The sequence below is a fragment of the Bradysia coprophila genome, unplaced genomic scaffold, assembly GCF_014529535.1.
Source record: "Bradysia coprophila strain Holo2 unplaced genomic scaffold, BU_Bcop_v1 contig_24, whole genome shotgun sequence".
NCBI classification, from domain to species: Eukaryota; Metazoa; Arthropoda; class Insecta; order Diptera; family Sciaridae; genus Bradysia; species Bradysia coprophila.
In genome coordinates this window covers 8554609-8575595 of record NW_023503501.1, presented here as the reverse complement: position 1 = coordinate 8575595, position 20987 = coordinate 8554609, and the positions used below count along the sequence as shown (strand labels likewise).

Genomic DNA, 20987 nt, shown 5'->3' with positions numbered 1-20987 from the left:
CCTTCGATCGCTTATCAAAATTCCTATGTTTGTTTTATGACTTTCTCAGTTGTTTCTGATGCACTCGAGCCAACCAACCAACAATCATATTTTTTTCATTTTAGGAAGAAGTAAGATCACTAACGTGGCACTCCCGTTTCTCATTTTTTAAATTTAAAGATATATTGTGGAGAAACGGGAAATTTTTGGGTAATTTGATATTTCGAGGGATTTGTCAAGTTCTGGGTATCCTTCCGGACTTTTGGGATTATTGGCTCTCAAAATTCTTCCTTACCATCTTTACAGTTCTAGACATTGAGGTTTCTTAGATTCTATCAATTATCTTCTGGACTTACTGGATGACCATCTTAGGTACCCCAATAATCCTGAAAGTCCAGAATACAACTCAAAAAGACCTAAAGATCCTTTAAAATTCTGCAGTACCTCAATATTTCAATCAATCCTGAAGGGAATCGACTAAAACTCAGAGATCCTTCAAAATCCTTAAATTTTAGAAGTGGGAGCATGTTTCAATGTAAATGAAATTTACAGAAAATACAACTTTCAGTCGATAGTCATGATTATTTATCAAATTATTAATTCAAATCGAATATCAATTTCGATGTATTTTTACATGAAAAACATTGGAGGAGCATGTGGTAACTCCACTGTTACTAACTATCTTTGGAACGAGCTCACCGATTTAAATAAACAAAAATAAACGAAAATGTAGTGCCTTGAATTCTATATAAACATTCCGAAGAAAGTTTTTGTGAATTTGCAGTCTTTTCTATCGTTTTCAGCGATTGAGAAAAAATATTTTTCGACTTTGACCAATATTTCCACCATTTTTAATTATATCCTAAATATCCTAAAATAACTTGCACGAAAAAAAATGGACTTTTTTCTAACCTCTTCTCGTTTACGAATGAAAAACCATAGAAAGAAGTGACATAACGGCCGCTCACGGGTGAACGATTGAGATGCCGACATTGACCCACATCAATTTTGAATCAGGAATCGATACGGAACAACATCAAATCATTGTTTCGTAAGATGCACGATTTTTTTGCCTAAGCAGGTCCAATACAGTACCACTACTGTGTTTCCACCCGATATTACAGTATGTAGTGAGTAACAGTTATTTGCATGCTATATGGGTCGAAACCCGTACTTTTCATAGATCATGCACTTTCGACGCCTTCAGCAAGTAATAGCATATTATGTCACTAGAACCAAAAAGATGTGTTTTTGGCCCAGGCGGTTGAAAATATATGTTTTTGGTCAAAGGATGCAAAAGTTGACACAACTGTAACGAAAAATGTTGGAAGAAAGAGTGGGAAAAATTGATTTTGTTTTGGCACTCTATTTGGTGAGAAAATGTAACGTTTTTCGTCCGCCTGAATATAAAATCCGTTACATATCTCGGGGTAAAAATGAAAAAGTTTGATGGTTGCAGCTCGATATATTTGGGCACTTAAATTTCACCCATAACAAGACCTTGTTTTTTCAACAAAGCCATACGAAAAACACAGCTGTGACAGTCATTTTAAATTACCTGATGAGAAATTTACTCGGAACAGGTGAGATTTTGAAGACTTTTTGTCAGTTCAGCTGTTTAACTTTAGGGGCAGTAAAAGAAGTTCGAAAAAAATCGTAATTTCGTTCTTTGAAGACATGCCACAGCCTGCCGAAGGCGGATAAAAAAATATCTGAAGTCAGTTTTGACAGTTTTTGGGACAGGTTTTCAAATTGGGGAATTTTGGAAATTTTAGGTTTTCTGTGGTGAACTTTGTTGAATTTAGTATTTCACACTTAATCCATAAGAAATTTTCTTAGAACAACATTCATGACACTTTAATGTGAGTGGGTGGGAGAGAGACCTTGCGCCTAAGTCATCAGTGGGTATGTTGTGCTTATCTCATCTATGCAATGATATCTCACTGCTTGGTAATATATTTATCCGACATGACTTTGTACACAAATTCGGTAGAAAACATTTCATTTCTCGTCAATTTACAAATATTTCAATTCCTTTGAAACGTCGTGCAGATTTTGAAACACTTTCCGCAACGCTCCTGCATATGAGTGAACGATATACGGAATGTTGTGCTTTTCAGCCAAAGCCCTAACTCGATCTTTGATCAACGGATGTCGAAATTGTGGCATTGTTGGAAACAAATGGTGCTCGATTTGATAATTCAGATATCCCATCCAATAGTCACACCACGTAGTCTGCTCTACATCGGCTGTGTGAAGGAGAGCAAATTCAACCCAATGTAATGGTTCGCTTGTTGTCGGCAAGAAAGTGTGATTCAACGTAAAGTTCACCAGCAAATAAGTGTCCTTGATATACGAAACGATAATTGCAGGCCAGAAACCGATGTGGTAGAGCAGTAGCCAGTGAAAAATCATTGCGCCTATTTGCAGGTAGTATTTGCGTTGGTAGACGAATTTCGGATGAAGATACAGCTTCCACAGCCATCCTATGAGTAGTGTGTCAATCACCATGAACATGTAAGCCTTTGGTAATCAATAGGTTAGTCTTACGTATGACGAATTCAATGCAGACGCGCTTTCCTAACCTGATTTTGAATCATAAATCCCTTGCCATCTTTGGAATTTTTCACAACATTAGCACTGTAAGCTATAACTGGCATAGTATTCAAGTCGACGTCATAGTTTAACCGTTGAGGCATTGCATGATGCCGATTATGTTGTCGTGCCCACCACGTAGAAGATAGTCCCATTCCTATACCTGTTGCGAATTGTAATGAGAGTTCGATGCAATTGACGACGTGTTGTTTCAGTAGTTTGCTTACCCATGAAAATCACATGCATAAGTCGATCGATTTTCGGATTTCCACTCATAGAATTGTGGCCACACTCATGCTGGATCCATCCACATCGGCCGAGTGACAAACCAAATATGAGCATGCCAATGATTTTAATAGAATGAATTGACGACCAAAGCAATGAATATCCAACCAGTGCCATAACAAGCACATCCACGATTCGTAGAAAAATGTGCGTATAAGACGGTTCGAATAGCCCTTCGCTTTTCAATTCCAGATACAGCTTTGTGAAATCTTCCGTGAGAACGCGACCTTTTTCTATCTGTTCTGCATTCAATCCAACTGGAAACAGAGACATTACTGAATGTAAACATGTTTTTACAGTCGAGGAAATTTAGATTTCGGGTTTTTCAAAGGTATTAATCTTATTTAACCCACACTTTATCCCACAACAATGGAATCCACAAATTTAAATTTAGTTAACTCAGCGGTCGCAATGACGGCGCTGCAGTCACGATTTCAAAATGTGATATAGGGTGGATAAACTAAATTTTGGTTTTGGTTACATTTTCTCTTGGTTTTTAATTATTACATCAGGCTTCTAAATTAAGAGTACCTTTATGCAATATAAACCGTTTGAGTTTGAAAAAAGATGTTTTGTATCAGTGAACGATATAGGAAAGCGTTCAGTACGTCTCAACATACAAAAGAACGTAAAATATAATTGTACATTTAGCCACCCTACGTCCGTCATCGCTTCTATTGTCTTCAAAAACATATTGTGTGCTTGTCATGATATGTATCAGACGTTTGTTTATTTGTATGCTTGCTAAGAGGACCGAAAGTAAAGCTGTCAATTCGCGGGGCGAAAGCTTTCGCTTTCGCCCCTTGAATTGACATTTCTTTACTTTCGGTCCTCGTAGCAAGCATACAAAACTTAATACGTAACTCTTTCGGCCTGCTCAATCGATACGTAAATAACTATTATCTGTCTAGAACGATAATCTCGAGCTTATCCCTCTAGGGAGTTTTTGTTTATCTCGATATATCTGTTCTCGACAGATAAAATATGATATGCACCTATTGCCAGACTGTTATTTTGACGTATAGGCATTATGGCCCACGCCTTCGGCTATGGCAATAATGTCCTACGCGTCAAAATACCAATCGTGGCAACAGGTGCATAATATATATTATGTGTCTCATCTAAAATGCTGGCCAGCAAAATTCTGATCATTCAATTCAACGGCCAAATTGATCTAAATGTTAAAATAATTGTGAATAATAGTGAAGCTAATGTGGTTTTGTTTTCTCTTCATAAAGGAATTTGCATCAGTTCGATGTAAAGTGCGGAGCACCATTAGAAAAAAAAACTTGTCGCTGAAGAATGATCAAAAAGTTGCTGGACGCAGTAGCTACAATTAATGCTTTGCAGGATATAGAATAAAAATTAGAGAAACACCAAGAGCCGTCCATTTGAAATCTTCACAATCATCATTTCAACTAAAGGTTTTTTTTAACGAAACGGAAGTTCGCTCGCAGATTCGGATCGGAACATCTCATTCGTTTTCGCTAACGCTCGTAGCCGTCATTAATCATGATTCCCATGAAGAATCGCCAAAAATAAAAAATTGGCAAGGGATGAAGAAACGCCGGCAAAAACAAAGAATGATAAATTTGTCTTTGTTGCGTTTCTTCACACTTTGGCGATTCTTCGTGGTGATTAAACAAATCCTTTGAAATGTATCCTTTTACGAAATTTATCTAAAAGGCGTTATTTGTTCGAAGCTAGTGAATCTATCCTTTTATAAAAGTTACGAAATGCTGCCTGGTTCGATCCTAAGGAAACTCTTATTTTACGTCAGGTAACGGCATCTTGTTCGATCCTAGGGAATTCATACTTTAACGAAAGATCCCGAGGACACTATCATTTTACGAAAGATAATGTAGAGACATTTCAAAAACGTATTTTTACACTTTGGCGTTTCCTCACACTCTGGCGTTTTTCTCTTCTTCTCTTCACACTCTATCGATTTTTCTTGGCAATTCATCATTATGGTTGATTTGTTAAATCAACAAGAAAAATCGCCATAATGTGAAGAAAAACCAAGAAATATCGCCAAAGAGTAAAGAAACTCCAAGGATCATAGAGAATTGAAAATTTGTCTTTATGGCGTTTCTTCACACTTCTGAGACTTTTCTTGATGATTTAACAAATCAACTAAATATGATGAATTGTCAAGAAAAATCGCCAAAGTGTGAAGAAACTCCAAAATATGACAAATCGCCAAATAATACAATATTGTCGATTTGACTATAACTTTTATTTAGAAAAAGATTGTACGGGACAGTATGTACTGCATATCATATAATTCCTCTCTCTTGTGTTTATCTGTGTTCTACGAAGCCAAAATATAATTTCGGACTACAATTAAACCGTCTCGACTGCCCAGTAGCTATTTTCCTAAGTTCATAATGAGTGCAAAAAGGCTATTTCAACATTAGTTAGGAAAGCATAATTTTTATGTGAATGTTTCTGAGGTTTTCCATCTTAATATTTTCATGAAGTTACAAATAATCCACAGAAAATTTTATTACCCTAGAACGAGGTCGGAAATACATCAAATAAATCAAATAGAAAACAGACTTGGAAATTGTTATTTTGTCTAAAAGTTGATATTAAAATTCTTTGGAAATCGTAAATCGCATAATTGCATGAGCAGGCATCTCAGGATTATAAATCAGGAACTTTGAAGTTCGTCATATATTCATATTCTTATCTTATTCCTGACCAGATTCTGTTTTCATGATTGAGCTCAATCATGAGCTTCACTTATACAAAGAGTTGAATTTATTTCCTATGCCGAATTGTAATTTGGCGAAAAAGAATGTTCCGAATCTGCGTTTCGTTTAAAAAAAAGCCTTTAGTTGAAATGATGATTGTGAAGATTTCAAATGGACGGCTCTTGGTGTTTCTCTAATTTTTATTCTATATCCTGCAAAGCATTAATTGTAGCTACTGCGTCCAGCAACTTTTTGATCATTCTTCAGCGACAAGTTTTTTTTTTTCTAATGGTGCTCCGCACTTTACATCGAACTGATGCAAATTCCTTTATGAAGAGAAAACAAAACCACATTAGCTTCACTATTATTCACAATTATTTTAACATTTAGATCAATTTTGCCGTTGAATTTAATGATCAAAATTTTGCTGGCCAGCATTTTAGATGAGACACATAAATAAACAAACGTCTGATACATTTCATGACAAGCACACAATATGTTTTTGAAGACAATAGAAGCGATGACGGACGTAGGGTGGCTAAATGTACAATTATATTTTACGTTCTTTTGTATGTTGAGACGTACTGAACGCTTTCCTATATCGTTCACTGATACAAAACATATTTTTTCAAACTCAAACGGTTTATATTGCATAAAGGTACTCTTAATTTAGAAGCCTGATGTAATAATTAAAAACCAAGAGAAAATGTAACCAAAACCAAAATTTAGTTTATCCACCCTATATCACATTTTGAAATCGTGACTGCAGCGCCGTCATTGCGACCGCTGAGTTAACTAAATTTAAATTTGTGGATTCCATTGTTGTGGGATAAAGTGTGGGTTAAATAAGATTAATACCTTTGGAAAACCCGAAAACTAAATTTCTTCGACTGTAACAACTCTAGCTGCATGTTGTGTACTTTCACTACTTGATGCTGGTCGTTTCTTTAAAGTGTTCATCATTATGTTGACTCGTTTCATGGATCTGCTGTGAAATTGCTGTACTGCAACTGTACTGTCTTCACCTGTTTGAGTATAATACGTAATGATTCTTCCTCCGGGATGTTTTTTAATGAATTCAGTGACATCGTAGAAGTATCCGCTGTACAAAATTTCCTTTCGTTCCACCTTTGTGTGGGTGGTTCCACTTATATCCTTCACTTCAAGCGATTCCATTTGTGTGTCAGCTATAACGATGGTTGGTTTACGACTAATAAAATTAATTTGAAAAAATATTGAAATTATTGTGGTGTCACAGCAATGGTTTAATAAAATTTATTTTACGTAGAAATTAAATAAAATGCTTGGGTACCGTTCCATAAGCACGTTTGTCCTCGAGTGGCGAACGAAAATGTAATGTAACATATTTGGCTGTCTTTCGAGATAAGGGCTAATATGGTTTTCTTTAGCAGTAAATTTAGCGGAAGCTCTTAGTAATTTTAGAAAATCTAGAATACCGCAAATGATCCCAAAAGTAAGTTCGTTCTCTAATAACCATTAAACGTTCAAAGAACAAGGACATGTACATTCAATTATTTCATTTTTTAATCTGCATCATTGGGTAACGCTGAAGTTTTTCATGGTATTGATAGAAATCCCATCCTTGCTAAAAATTCAGGATTGGATGGTAGAGTATTGTTGTTAAATGGTAAAATGTTTGGACTATGTAGAAACATTGAAAGGCAAAGTTAACTTATTTTTTAGAGAAGGGGAGGAAATACTTGATTCGACCAAATAGTCCTCCCACTCCATCCAATAAACAATGACAATTTGAAAGGCACAATTTTTTAAATTTCATATAGCTTATCAGGGATTGCAGGACATTTTTCCGAAATTCGAATTTTTTTAAACTCATGTGACTAGCGTCAAAAGGACTTGTGACTCTCAATGTTTGGTTAAGTTGTTTTTCGTTTGACCCAAGGATACAGTCCTATGAAGTGACTTTTTCGAAAAAAGAACATTGAACGCAATCAAATATTTTTGCTTCTCTACTTGGACTTGACAAAACTCTAAATAAACGAAAAATCTTAAAGCGCTGAAAAGCTTAAAGTTTCCATTCCACTCAACAAAAAGTACTCGGTGATCATGTGCAATATCTAAACGGAGACCCAAAACAATGAAGTGCGCTGGCACCTTAAAGCTTGATTCGCATTTCACTGAGTTTATACACAATGAAAAATGCTTTCCTTCCCACTCTCTCTCTTTCCATTGTTTTAAAAATGGTTTCCACTCAACAAAAAGAACTTCCTCTTGCGAGCCGTGAGGCAGCATGACAGCGACCTGTTAAGTAAACAAAGCAAAAATTGAAAAAATATATTCTGTCTCTCACTCAGACTACTTTTTTGGTAAGTTGAAATCAGGCCTTAGCGTAAACGATATGGACCGATTCGCAGTCACTCCGTTTTGGTAGCCGTTTTCAAAATAACAAGGAAAACTGTTCTCTCTCTCTCTTCATTGTCGTAGTGTAAACTGTGAGTAAACGGAGTGCAGTGCGTTTCGTGCTTATAGCTTCGTTTACGTAAAAATTCTCCGTTTTCATTCCGTTTTGTCTCCATTTATGATGAAAAATTGAACACGATTCAATTTTGTCACCGTTTAGTACACAGTTTTCTCTCAAAAATTCATTTTGATGTGCTGTGATGAAATTTCTCTCATTTTGACATTGCCCTCCAACTCGAGCAAAATAAATAACTTCTCAACGTCCCTCACTTAATCATTATACGCCACTAATTCTCTTTAAAAAACAACGTTGCACCAACCATTTTTTTGTTTTGTGTCATCCTCTATTCCATCACAATTATTTGTTAATATTAATTGTGATTGTATTTCATTTTAATTTAATATTCAATTCACTTAGCATTATTTAACAATAATAAGTTTATTAACATACAACCCGAGCTTCTTCGTCTATTATAAATTATTAAAAAAAAATATTATCGCGCGCATACGTATGCGTCGTGTACGTGTTCGCAAATTCAATTAAGGTAAGAGAGCTGAGGTAAAATGGCTAAGTCATATGCACCAAATTGTCAACATGTTTGCTTACGCTCGTAGAAACGTGAAATTAGCTGTTTTAACAACGATAAAAAGGCAAGGTGTCCATTTCTTTGTGCTTTCTGTTCGGACATTTTTATTTCATTCAGTACAGTCTTCTTTTTGGTGCCAAGGGTGAAGTGGTGAACGGAGATGTTGGATGCCAAATAAATTCTCTACGTGACTCTAACACTTTTTTTGACTCTTTTTTCAGCGCCAAGGGCCATCGCCTTAATTGCTCATACGTAAAAGTCTGCTTTACCAGTAAAATCATCTTTACCAGTTAAGTATGGTTTCCACCCAACAAAAAGTACTCAGTGAGAGAGCAAGCTGTCAAGTAAACAAAGTAAAAATTGAAAAAATTCAATTTTAGCAAAAACTTTGTATTGCTTTGACCAAAATTGTTGCAAAAATTTCTTTTATTCAATTTTGTCTCTCACACGTAGTACTATTTTCGTAAGTGCAAATCAAACCTTAAAATGGCAAATTTGCGGAAGCAGATTCTCTGAATTGCCATCATTTAATATTCGATACACAAGTAAGTGACAAAAGGCATTCGAAGGGGTTAATACATCCCCCTTTGCATTATTTATTGAAAGATGTTGTAGCATCAATATTTGCATAATAATCATTGCACTTCGTAAGTTCTTATTTTTATAAATAAATTTTTCATCAAGTCTTTGTGCAATGTCTTCCTTTGAGTAAAAGCTTTTCAATACATCTTTTGAAAATGAATTTTCTTCGTAACTCTCTTTGCTACTTAACTTTTAGTTCCTTCCTATTGTATAGTTTGCGATAAAAGTTGGGAAAATTTCATAAAATCATATTGGATGAATTCTTTGATTCTTTGTTTACAAATAAAGTGCATTGAGTAAATTTAGCTAAATTTATTATTCAAATGCAAATAACTGAGGGAAATTATTACACTCGCTGAGAAGAGGAATGTGACACATTTTCTGAGTTAGCAATTGTTGCGGGTTGGAATTGTTTCCACAGAAATTTCGTCTGGAAAATGAAGATCTAGATTCTACACTCTAGTATCTCATTCCTGCATGCGCTTCACAAGACAGAAAATGTTAATCAGGACTATCAGTTGTTAAACGAAAATTTTGTTGAAACAATTTAAATCCATAAAAATCTTTCCAATCTTTCTCTCTCTCAGACTCTGAGAGTCTCTCTCTCTCTTTCTCTCTCGATAATTTGTTTCGTTTAGATTATGTTGATGACATTCAAAAACATCTGTTCGTGTAAAAAACGATTTTGTCATTAACAAAACCAGTACCGCAACTTGTCTTTTTGCTAATAGAACATCTCCGAATCAGATGCCACTGAAACCTGCGTATATAAATGTACATGAAGAAAGAAAAAAGTTTAAATTGAAAGCCGTCTTAGCATCTTAGTATTGAACTTAAGTTTCGTTGAATTGCTTTTATTCACATCATTTATACCGAACTGAAAGTCAACTTTTATTTCGTGACGACTTTAAATATTCTTAAAAAGTTCGAAATTTCTTTCACAAAGGTCTGCTACAGCCACAAGACGAAGCAGAAAAAAAAAATTGCGATAACTTGGAAACGTTTTTCCTTGCTTTTCTCTTTTATTTGCCTAATGTGCATGAAAAAGCTGTCTTCGTATTATACACAACGAGAAAGTTTTGTCTTCTTATATCAGTTTACATTGCGAGTCAAATTATATGAATCACGGTTTTGCAAACACTTCCCTTTAGACGCAAATTGATGTGACTATGTGACTCCGAAAGGAGGATGAATATGTGATGCAAATGTTTGTTGCTTTTAAAAATGTTCAAATTACATTAATTTTGTTGCTGTTCCCTGGAGCATTAAACACAATTTGGACGGGGAAAATGCATTTTGGCATAGACGTGTGAAACGGCAATTTAAAATTTGAATATTGAAATACATTTCCGTAACTTTTTAGGAACACATCACGTCCATATACACTTGCGCATTGATTGCCACACTTTATAATTAACAAAATTGTGGAACCATAGATTCTTACAGTTCGTGGACTATTTATGTTGTTCGAGTTTTCCAGCCTTGATTCTGAAACTCGTATCGCATTTTAAGAACGAACGTGGTTTCTTCATTAGGGACCACTCTACCTCTCATAAGGTATGTTACGCTAAACCTGAAACAAAAGGAGATTTTATCGTATGTAATTTCGATGCTTTGTCTCATCTTTTGTTATCGGATAATCTGGCACACTACACGGTGCCAAAAGAACGAACTTTTAAACTACGTAAAAGGTGAACTCGCACACGCAAGTTTATTGCTGCAAATGCTTTTTAGCCATGTCATCGACAAAATTTTGGTATCGAAAAATCGTGTGCGAGTTCACCTTTTAGAACTCGTTCAGGAACTAAAAATTCGTTACCCAAAGTGAAGATTTTGACATATTTTATATGAAAGAAGTGTCAAAATCCTCACCAGTAAAACTTAACGAAGAGTTTCTGAACGAGCTCACGTAGTTGAAAAATGCGTTCTTTTAGTACCGTGTGCCAAAATTCCCCAAGCCCATCTTTTAGCGTGAGAATCAATGAAAGATCCCTTATACTTGTTCGTTCATTAACACTAGTGAATTTTGACAGTTTCGTTCAAAATTGACAGTGTTTCGTTTACATAGTTTGAGCCCATACAGCAATTATTCGTCGACATTCACTAGCGAATTTCTGACAGTTTTAACAAAGCTACCCATATTGCAGACATGGGTTGGAGGAGAGAGATGGATAGTGAACTTTGACAGTTGTCACTTGACGGAAAACAATTAATTCACGCCGTAAGTGTGCCTAAAACTTGAATTTTAAGTGAACGATTAGGTGAAAAAGTGAACCAAAAAATATATTTCCACGCTTCCCTGTATGAAAATGACGCTACGTTAAAAAGACCTCCGCACTTTCTATTTTGAATTTCGACCGCACTTACGGCGTGAATGTACGTGCCATTTAGCGGATACCACACAGTATAGTGCGAGAGGCAAACACTTAGATAAAACCCTTTGTCGGCTATTCATCTGTTATCGATAACGACGACAAAAATAATGACAAGCTCTGGGTGTTATGGTGAGTTGTATGGTAAAATGCATGTTAAAACAATTGAAGTAGAAGATTTGAAATCAACAGATTAAAAATAACTTGTTCGATGGAAGTAATAGAGCTGATATTAATACTATATAATACTATATGGGTCGTATTTTACTTTTGTTTTTATTTTAAAAAGCCTGACCCCAGTTTGTACTTAAAATTGAACAAGAAACCTAAAACAGCAAAAGAAATTCTAAAAAATTGGTTTGGCCCATGCCTCCAGGCGGACCTCTATTTTCGTAGCGTGAGCTTGCACAAATTGCTGACTGATATATCTGGCATTTGGGAACAGAAGACATTACTGATAACTGTAGTTTATAGCTGAGGAATCCAGCTACAAAATAGCATAATGATCTACGTCTTCAGTCGGGCAGAGTGGCTACGTCAGTGTTCCCATCTATGAGTTTTCAACCAAAAATTGCAACTTTATTTGCAGATAAAATCGACAAATCATGGCGTAAAATCCAACGCAGAAACGTTTTTTGATAACGAAATTCTATCATCTGCCAAAAATGTATGGGTGAAAAGCCTCTAACCCCATCAGTTCAAGTAATCTAGTCAGAAATCGCTCCCTTTTAAGACTTTCATTGGATCCTGATAATTATGTAATTCATTCATTCGGGATCAATTGGGAACCTACGTTTAAACAAAGTGTAGTCATGAGTAAATAAACACTTGTGAGTTCACTAGTATCACAAAATTGATCCCGACTCAATGAATTACATGCCCCACAAGTTGTCACAACCCACAACATCCAATATAGTTTTTTTTTTTTTGCTGTCACAACCGTAAATTTCAACTACATATTACATGACTGGGGGTAAAAAGATGAAAAGTAGAATTTTTGTGTGAATTTTGTTGATCGGAGGCATAGCTGATACTTTTCATTTTTATCCGAGTTAAGCAATAAATTTTACATGTTGAGTGCGTCGAAATCAGTGCTTGAAATATGTAAATAAACTAGAACAACTCTTCACATGTAAAGTAAAAAAGTTGTAAATGAAACTTTGACAGAAAATGTTTGGGCCATCTGTTTGGGCCCCCTTGCAAAATATCCGAAATTTTTAACATTTCCGAAAACACAGCGATGCTATTAAAATTAAGCTCAAAACATACGAGGCAACGAAAACGTTTGTCGATCAAAATTCGCTTTGTCATAGTTTCGTTAAGCATCAGAGAATAAAGAAAATTTTGGTCGAAACACGTTTCGCTGCCTCGTGTGCTTTGAGCTTTAATGCTACAATAAGAATAATTACGTTTTAAGTATTCGAAAAATGTTGTTACGTTAGAAGCTTAAATGTATTACGTCCAACAAACCCAATTTTTAGCTTTGCGGAGATTTGCGGAACCAGCACTCAACTTAATTTATATGTACGCTTCATGCTTCACGTCACTAATCCGTACACGAAAGGTAGTTTACATTCTTTAATACATAATTCAAGTTAAGTGAAACAACATTTCTGTCGATTGATGTACAATCCATCGTCTTCTCGTTTCGTTAAATTATGCTTTTCGTACATTCAAATTTCATACGACGGACGGTGCTTACTGTCTAATACTCTAGTGGTTTTTCCTGTGCTTCAGAGGATAATAGAAAAGCGATTATGCTCTTTCGCTGGTACGGAACTATTTTCGTTATACGAAATGTTGGTTCGGGCAAATGGTCTCATTACTGATTACTGATTAAATGGAGCTTGCAGTTTTTGTTAACGCACACACCAGATGATACCGAACCTATATATGCCACTAATTAGCATAATCAATCGACGTCCCATCCATCTAAAATTGCTAAACCAGCATAATCAATTATCCATTAATATGGGAAATGTACAACAATGTGATAATCCCATTTGTGGCAGGGCATGCATTTTGTTAGTTTATTTTCGAAATACATTCCTCAATGTCGAAACGCTAGAATTCATCCGTTCTAGGCAGATAGATCCATGTGTGTACGTACATAATATAATACAAAAATGTTTGGTTTCAAGTTGTTTTATTCCAGTCCTGAATATACGCATTTTATCCATTGTAACACAATCTGGTGTCCGAATTAAATTGCCGTTTTATCCAGCACACAAAATGTATGCAGGAGGCACAACATACGTCCAACCATCGAACTGATAAAGCACTACTTTCACCAGTTTCGTTTCATTCAATTGTTGTCAAAGCTTTCGTACACGCGGTGATTGTGTGTGGCGCATGTCTTCCTTATGGAAAAGAAGGAGAAAATGTTCATTTCAGCGACTTCTTCATTTTTCGTTCATTTCCAATACCGCATCACAGTGGGTGGAGAAATTAAATACGACGGGGAATGGAGGTCAAAGAAAAACGTTTTCTTTCCGTTTTACTTATCAGAATATGATAGATAAAATATCCGGTCGTTGCTGACCGCCTGGGTTGGTGTCTTTAGTCGACAATTATGCTGGGTATAACTGCGATGTCCACCCAATTTATTCATTTCATTTAGGACAACAATTTCTTCAGTCAGATTTGGTGCCATATAGTTTAGGTCGAAGAGTACGCCTAATTGTAAATTATATTCTGCTTGTAAATATGCTGCAAGCATATTTGGAGTGTTTGAAGCTAAAGTGTTAGTTTGTCTTTGTTTGCTTTGTGGAGTGTCGGTTCCGGTTTAAAGTGATTCGACAAAACGAGATATTGAGGATATTATTGATATTTGCTGCAAGGCATCTACCAACGAATATATCGGCTCCACTAGCGATATTCGAGAAATAAAATATTTTTTTTGCGCTTCAAAACTTTGTCAATTTATTTTATGTATTTTTTTCTCGGCTGAAGATATTTTCTTTTATTGCTTTTCAATAATTCGTTCATTCCAATATGTTTCCTTATTTTTCAAAAGTTTTACTTATAAGACGACGGCATTACTTATGAGATATCAATAAAAAAAAATTTGTTTAATGTTCTTTGATTAATATTTATGAAAAACTTTCGAGAGAAAAAATATGCAAGAAAAATATTCAATTTATGTAATGGCACGACATCCCATCACCTATCTCTTTTAGAGGGCATGACCTTTTTTTTAAATACTTGGTCAGGAAACAGTTGTGTGAAAATTATGTACTAATGTCCCTTTAAAACATAATTTCATCACACCAAGGAAAGATGATAGAAAATGACCAAGGAAAGCAATCGTAGTCTTTTCACGTTTTTGAATAGGAAGTTTTTTTTTTGCTATTTCAATGTAGATGTCACGACGGCAGGACCTTTTTTGCACGACTTTGTTAGTGTTACTAGAGCTACAGTGGACGTAATCGAAATTAAGGCTCAAGGTTCCTATCAGAAAGAATATGTTAAGACACGTCTGAGTTGATCACGAAGGTGGTGAAACACAAATTTTGACAATTTAGACATGTTTTGTTAAACACACTCTTTATTACAGATTGTATGAAATGTCAACTTGATAAAATCAATTTTTTTTCTTCGAGTTCTCTTTCCGTACAATCTTTAATGATTGAATTTAACAAAACATGCCTAAATTGTCAAGATCTGTGTTTCACCCGACTTCGTACAGGGGCGGATTACACTATGGGAAATTCGGTACCGTGCCCATGGCGCTGGAAAAATTTGGCGCTGAGCTCAGTCACTGAATGGACAATTACTGTCTGAAGAGAAATTGTTTATTAGTTTCAAACTGAAATTTAAAAAATTTTTGCCTCTGGCGCTCGTAATCTGTCACAAACCTACAGAGAGTTTGCGAATGAACTATACACAATAATCTCGTAAAGCACAGTACGCAAGTAGTTCCCAATTTTTATTTTGACAAGCGCATGGGTCCATGAATGGTCATTCCATTTCATTTAATTCAGTTTTAAAGGTAAAATTACAAAAACCAAACTCTGGTGTGACGAAATCAATTGAAAAGATCTACGAAAAGTCTAAAATGAAATATTTAAAACTATAGTTCTTCCTTACATTATATAAAGTGGCAAAAAAGGAGGACCTCGTGAACTAGTTCAGAATGGAGTGTTGATCTGATCTTCATTTCGAGGGCAACATCACTAAAGGCATATCTCCGATATCTCAGAGATCTTTAAGGCAGCTTTTACATAGTGAAAAAGCTAAATTCTATGTTCTGGCATATTTATTCTTCAGGTCAATTTCATGTTTTTCCAAAATTAGGTTTTCAGGTCAATCAAGTCAGGTCAAAATTGAATAAAACAGGTTTCAGGTCAACTCAGGTTCAGGTAGCCTGCTTCAGGTTTCAGGTTGACCTGACCTGCTTCCGAGCCTTACCGCCATATCGTTCCGAAGATATTGTCGAAAAACTGAAATACCTCAGGAGAATACGCCGATTAATGCTAATTTCCCTAAAATTTATGTCGGATTCGAGATTCATAATTTTTCACTACCTTTCGGGGATATGCCCTTCTTTATAAATATTGCCCTCGATTTGTTTGAGGAAAGCTGACTTCTCGAAAATAATACCAGAGCGCATTAAGAAGTGAAAAAATGAAAAAGAAAAAGCTCGAACTAAAATTTTTAACTTTTCACTCATACCAGTGCTATACCACAATAATCAAGACAGCATTTTCTTTTCAGATGTATCAGAATTTTTGTAGTGATATAGTATTTTTGAAAATTATCTTGCTCGCTGAGCTCGCAATTACATTTATTCCACTTCTATCTTAACACTATCATCCATTTCAATACTCTCCGTAACGTAACGTTCGTCTTGAACAAGCAGTAATGATGTTCGTTTATTTATATACGAATTTCGTATAGAAAAATTGGCGCTTAGATTCCGTTTGCCAGTGGCGCTGGAAACCTTAATCCGCCCCTGACTTCGTAAGTGTCCTAACCTGTTCTTTCAGAACCTTACTTTTGTCTAACTCATTATAGATTGAGTGAAATGTCATCTTGATGAAAACAATTTTTTTTACTGTCAATACTAGTATTGAGTGTGTTTAACAAAACATGTCTAAATTGTCAAAATTTGTGTTCGACCAGCCTTCGCAAGTGTCTTAACCTGTTATTTTAGAACCTTGGACCCATTTACACAAACAAAAACGCTTATACTTGTTTATACGGTGTGATGGTGGCAAACCGTATAAATACGTTTGTTTTTGTTTATATGACTGGACCAGCTTAAACACTCTGGCAGCAAATTTATGCCTAGATTTCACTAACATCCACTGTAACTAATGTTGCTAATAGCATAGACAAATCACCAATGATTGAGAAAGACCATATGAGCTAGATGGTTTACTTTTCTCTGTCATGCTCGAGAACAGATCAATCAGATGTAAGTTTGATATGAAAGCACGTATCTGATCTCATTCTCATCTGCAGCGCCTGTAAAATTGAATAAAGCTCAGAACATGTCATTATCTGAGCAGAAAGTAAGAGAACATTTTTTCATGTAACCCCTAAACATGGACTGGATGCTGATATGTTAAACATTGAAGTCTGACGTCAATCTACAAATTCGCAGAATTGAACTTATTTTTTTTTAGAAAATAAGCCGATTTACTAGCGTAGATCACGTACGGGGGCCTCCGTTTGGGTCCATTGTTCTGGTTTTGGGTAGGGTTAGACTTAACTTGATTGAACTTACAGTAAAATATTTTCTAAATGCATCACCAGCAACAACTGGTATTGCATTGTTAGCACGACATGCATTTATCATCTGTGTACACCCAAAACGCACAAAAGAAGCTTAAGTGCTTAATAAATACACAAAGCTTAATGAAGCACAAAGGTTTACAATGTTGGTTGACCAGTTGAAGCAATGCAAAGCCAGCTGAAAAATTAATGAAACTTGTTGTCCGTTCCCACATACGAAAAAAAGGCATGTTTGTCGAAATATCATAAGAACATCAGAAAAGAGTAAACGTAAAGAACAAATTTGACACATCGATGTGTCACAATTTGTATATAGCTTTTTGAAATGTCAACGAGAATTTTCGTTTCCACTTTGGCGAGTTATTCGTCATATGAATAAAATATTGGGACTGTATTCGCGATTTGCAAGTATTACGATATAGGTGACACTACTTTCTATGTTAGAAAATTTGAATATCGGACATAAGTCTAATAAAAACTAACAAAAGAGAAAACGAGTAGATCGTACTCAGAATACATTTAGTTTTTGGTCTTGCCTTGTCCAAAGAACTAAAATAATCAAGGAATTATTACAGACAAAGTACCTCATTTTTATAGTGATTATCCCTGGATACCGAAACGAACGAACAACAAACAACATTGTGCCGAAGAAATATAATATCGAAGGGCAAATAAGTCATCGAAAAAAAATAAATAAATTGAGAAACGCTAAATCGTGATTCTTTAATTTATCATCTCCTGCTACCTTCAGATATCACATATTCATACTGTTAACCTAACCGTTAACCTTGTGTACCCCATGTACCCAATCATTAATCTTGCTTCGTGAGCGAAAGTGTGTGCAAAGAGATACGAAAATACTAATGAGACGTTGAACATAATTTGATTTACATCGCAGAAAAGCTTCAAAAAATCGCGAATTTCTCATTATATGCTTGTCACATTTTTCGTCCAAGATTAAAAAGCCGACTAAATGTACTGTGTCGACATAACGTTCTATATGCGAACATCAGGCAAGTATAGCGATTCCCAAGTGGTCAAAATCGATAGAGATGACTTTGAGTTGACATTTTATTTCATTCCGTTAAAAAACAATTGATCGAATTCAAATGATGTGATAAACTTATTGAGTTTACTCGAGGAACATATTTTTGTTTTTCCGTTTTTTTATGTTCGCTGACCTTTTCCTGGCTATAAAATCCATCCAAAGTATCACTTTGTATGTTCGTTTCTTCGTCAGTTGTAGTTGTACATACAAACATGTTTACGTATCATGGCACCACGTTAGTAAGGCGCAGTGACGCAAGTCCACACTACAAAATTTTTTTGATTTTTTTTAGAACGTTTTGGCTTTTCCCCTTGCTTCCAATGACTCCAAAAGTATGTTAGTTGTAATCTAGGTACGAGTACGAGTTCAACGATCTATAGCACATTTGTATGGAAATGGTCAGATTTGACTCATTTTGAAATGATGAATTTTACCAACCTTTGCTTGTTTGCCTGTGAAAAATTTCTATCTCGAGATTGGCTCAAGCGATGTTGATGAAATTTTGGGAGTAGTGGGAGTAGTTCGGAGGCATAATTCTAAGACATTTGGCGAAAGAAAATTTGGTCTAAATGATCTAGTTTGGGAGCTACAGCTCTCGAAAGTTTGTATGGACGCCCCATATATTTACATAATATAAAATGAGTTTTTTTATGTGTGAGTAAGTGTATCTTGATGTGTTGTGAAGTTAGAGTTTCGGTTTGACATGTTAGATGGCTCAAAAAACTGGAATGGTGCGCCATTTGCAAAAAATGTCGGCCGGTTGGAAAAGATTTTCAATTTTATGGTTTTAGTTTTTTTTTGGAACCATGACAGATAGAGTATTGATTTCTTCGACAAAGTCTCAGTGGTTTGAGGGTAGAAGGGTGCGGCATTGGGAACAAATGTCGGGCAGTTGGAAAAATGTTTAATTTTTATGGTTTTAGGTTATTGTTGGAAATGTGACAGTTATGCTATTGGTTTCTACGAAGGACTTGCGTCACCTTTCCTCTTCTAAAAGGTTTTTTTCTGGTATATATATACAATGTAGCACAGACATGACAATCGATTTATAACAGCACAAGTCTCAATTACTTCCGATTGAAATAGAAAAAACCGTCAGCATTTCAATCTTAAAATTGAACTGAACATTTCATATTATTGAATGGAATTCGTATACGAGATACATAATACCACTTAAGCACAGCATACGTATAATTCATCAATATCCGGAGATGGTAACATCAGATGTAACACTAACACTAAATTAATTAGATTGACAACATAAGTCCCTGTCTACAAACATTCTATCCAATATATGATTGTTTGGAGCTAAAATAGCAAATGGGGATATAGCATGCAATCATTATATGACATAAAAGTATAATAAATCTTATTCGTCGTTAAATTGAACAAAATGAGAATGTCACAGACGCATTTCGATAAATGATGGTAACGAAATCATTTATTATTTCGGCATGATTTCGTCGACGAGTTTTATGCGTAATGACTGGCTGCAGGCATTTTCGGTGTCTGTTTCTTCAGTTTGTTTTTGTTTACAAGGAAACAAAAAAAAGCATCGAAATAATGGGAAACATGCTAAATACTCTTCGGAACATCCTTCTCTATTACTAATTCGAAGGTAATGAGCATTGACACCCTCACAATTTAGCCCTAATCGTATATTCGGTTCAGTGAAATTTATGTGGCTTCGAACAAAGGTGGAATAACATGGAGGGATTCTTTTGAAAAACAGCCTACCGAAATCGGGCGTGTTTTCTAGTGGAACTTTTTATAGGTACCTAGAAAGGACTTCGACCCTAGAAGCCAAAACCACTCTTTATTTATATTAATAATTAGTAAAATATTTTCAGAATTATGAGTTCCTATGAACTCTGGTGTGAAACCAACAAATTTTTAATTTTAATTTTTATTAAAAATTTGTTGGTTTCACACCAGAGTTCATAGGAACTCATAATTCTGTATTTGTTCAGTTGAGTTAGTCTCATTTCTCCAAACAATGGCCTTAGTTGGCCATTGTCGTAAAATCCACACTATACGATGACATCGAACTGATGCCGACTATAATCGTGTAAATACGAATGGAGAACGAAGTGTATTGGATAGATCAGCGTAGTTACTGATGTGTGGCAAACAATATTCATGCGAGCCTGTGAGCTAGTAATGACATGAATATTGTTGGCATTAGTGGTTAACGTTAAATGTGGCACATAAACATCTGAAATGACTTCATTTTTTGCTCGTCTCGTTGGTCGAGTTGGATAGGCGCTGGATTTATAAACCAGAGGTTGCTAGTTCAAGCCCAGCTGTAGACAACATGAGCAAAAATGCTTTCACTTCAGATTTTGATGTCTAGTATGTTTCACTTAATGTAAATTAAAATATTTTGTTGGGGTGATAATAAAATTTAATTAACTTTTAAAGCACATAAATTTACCTTTCACCAGTCACAAAAGCTTCGAAGAATTTTTTTGAAAGTGGTTTTGGGTTCTAGGGTTGAAGTCCTTTCTAGGCACATAGAAAAAAGTCAACTGGAAAATGCGTCCGATTTCGGTGCGCTGTTTTTCAAAAGAATCCCTCATGACATGAAAGTCACCTTTTAAAAACGGGTGTTTTCGAAAGCAACGATAATAAATGCTCTAGTTAATGTTTTCTTATGAAGGAT

The 20987-nt window shown here is 35.3% G+C and overlaps 1 protein-coding gene across 2 annotated transcripts; it reads right to left on the bottom strand.

The window, feature by feature from the left end:
- Positions 1-1894: 1894 nt before the first annotated feature.
- On the bottom strand, positions 1895-6788 carry LOC119077744 (acyl-lipid (8-3)-desaturase-like). Of its 2 annotated transcripts, none has more exons than XM_037185023.1 (4): positions 6479-6788; positions 2802-3134; positions 2565-2737; positions 1895-2502 (listed from the first exon to the last, which is right to left on the bottom strand). In XM_037185023.1, exons 1-4 carry the CDS (start codon positions 6732-6734, stop codon positions 1996-1998), a joined length of 1269 nt encoding a protein of 422 aa, XP_037040918.1. In that variant the 5' UTR covers positions 6735-6788; the 3' UTR covers positions 1895-1995. The 2 variants fall into 2 exon arrangements, with proteins under 2 accessions (XP_037040918.1, XP_037040920.1); XM_037185025.1 differs by having other exon boundaries at positions 1965-2502; positions 2802-3116; positions 6479-6770.
- Positions 6789-20987: the final 14199 nt, after the last annotated feature.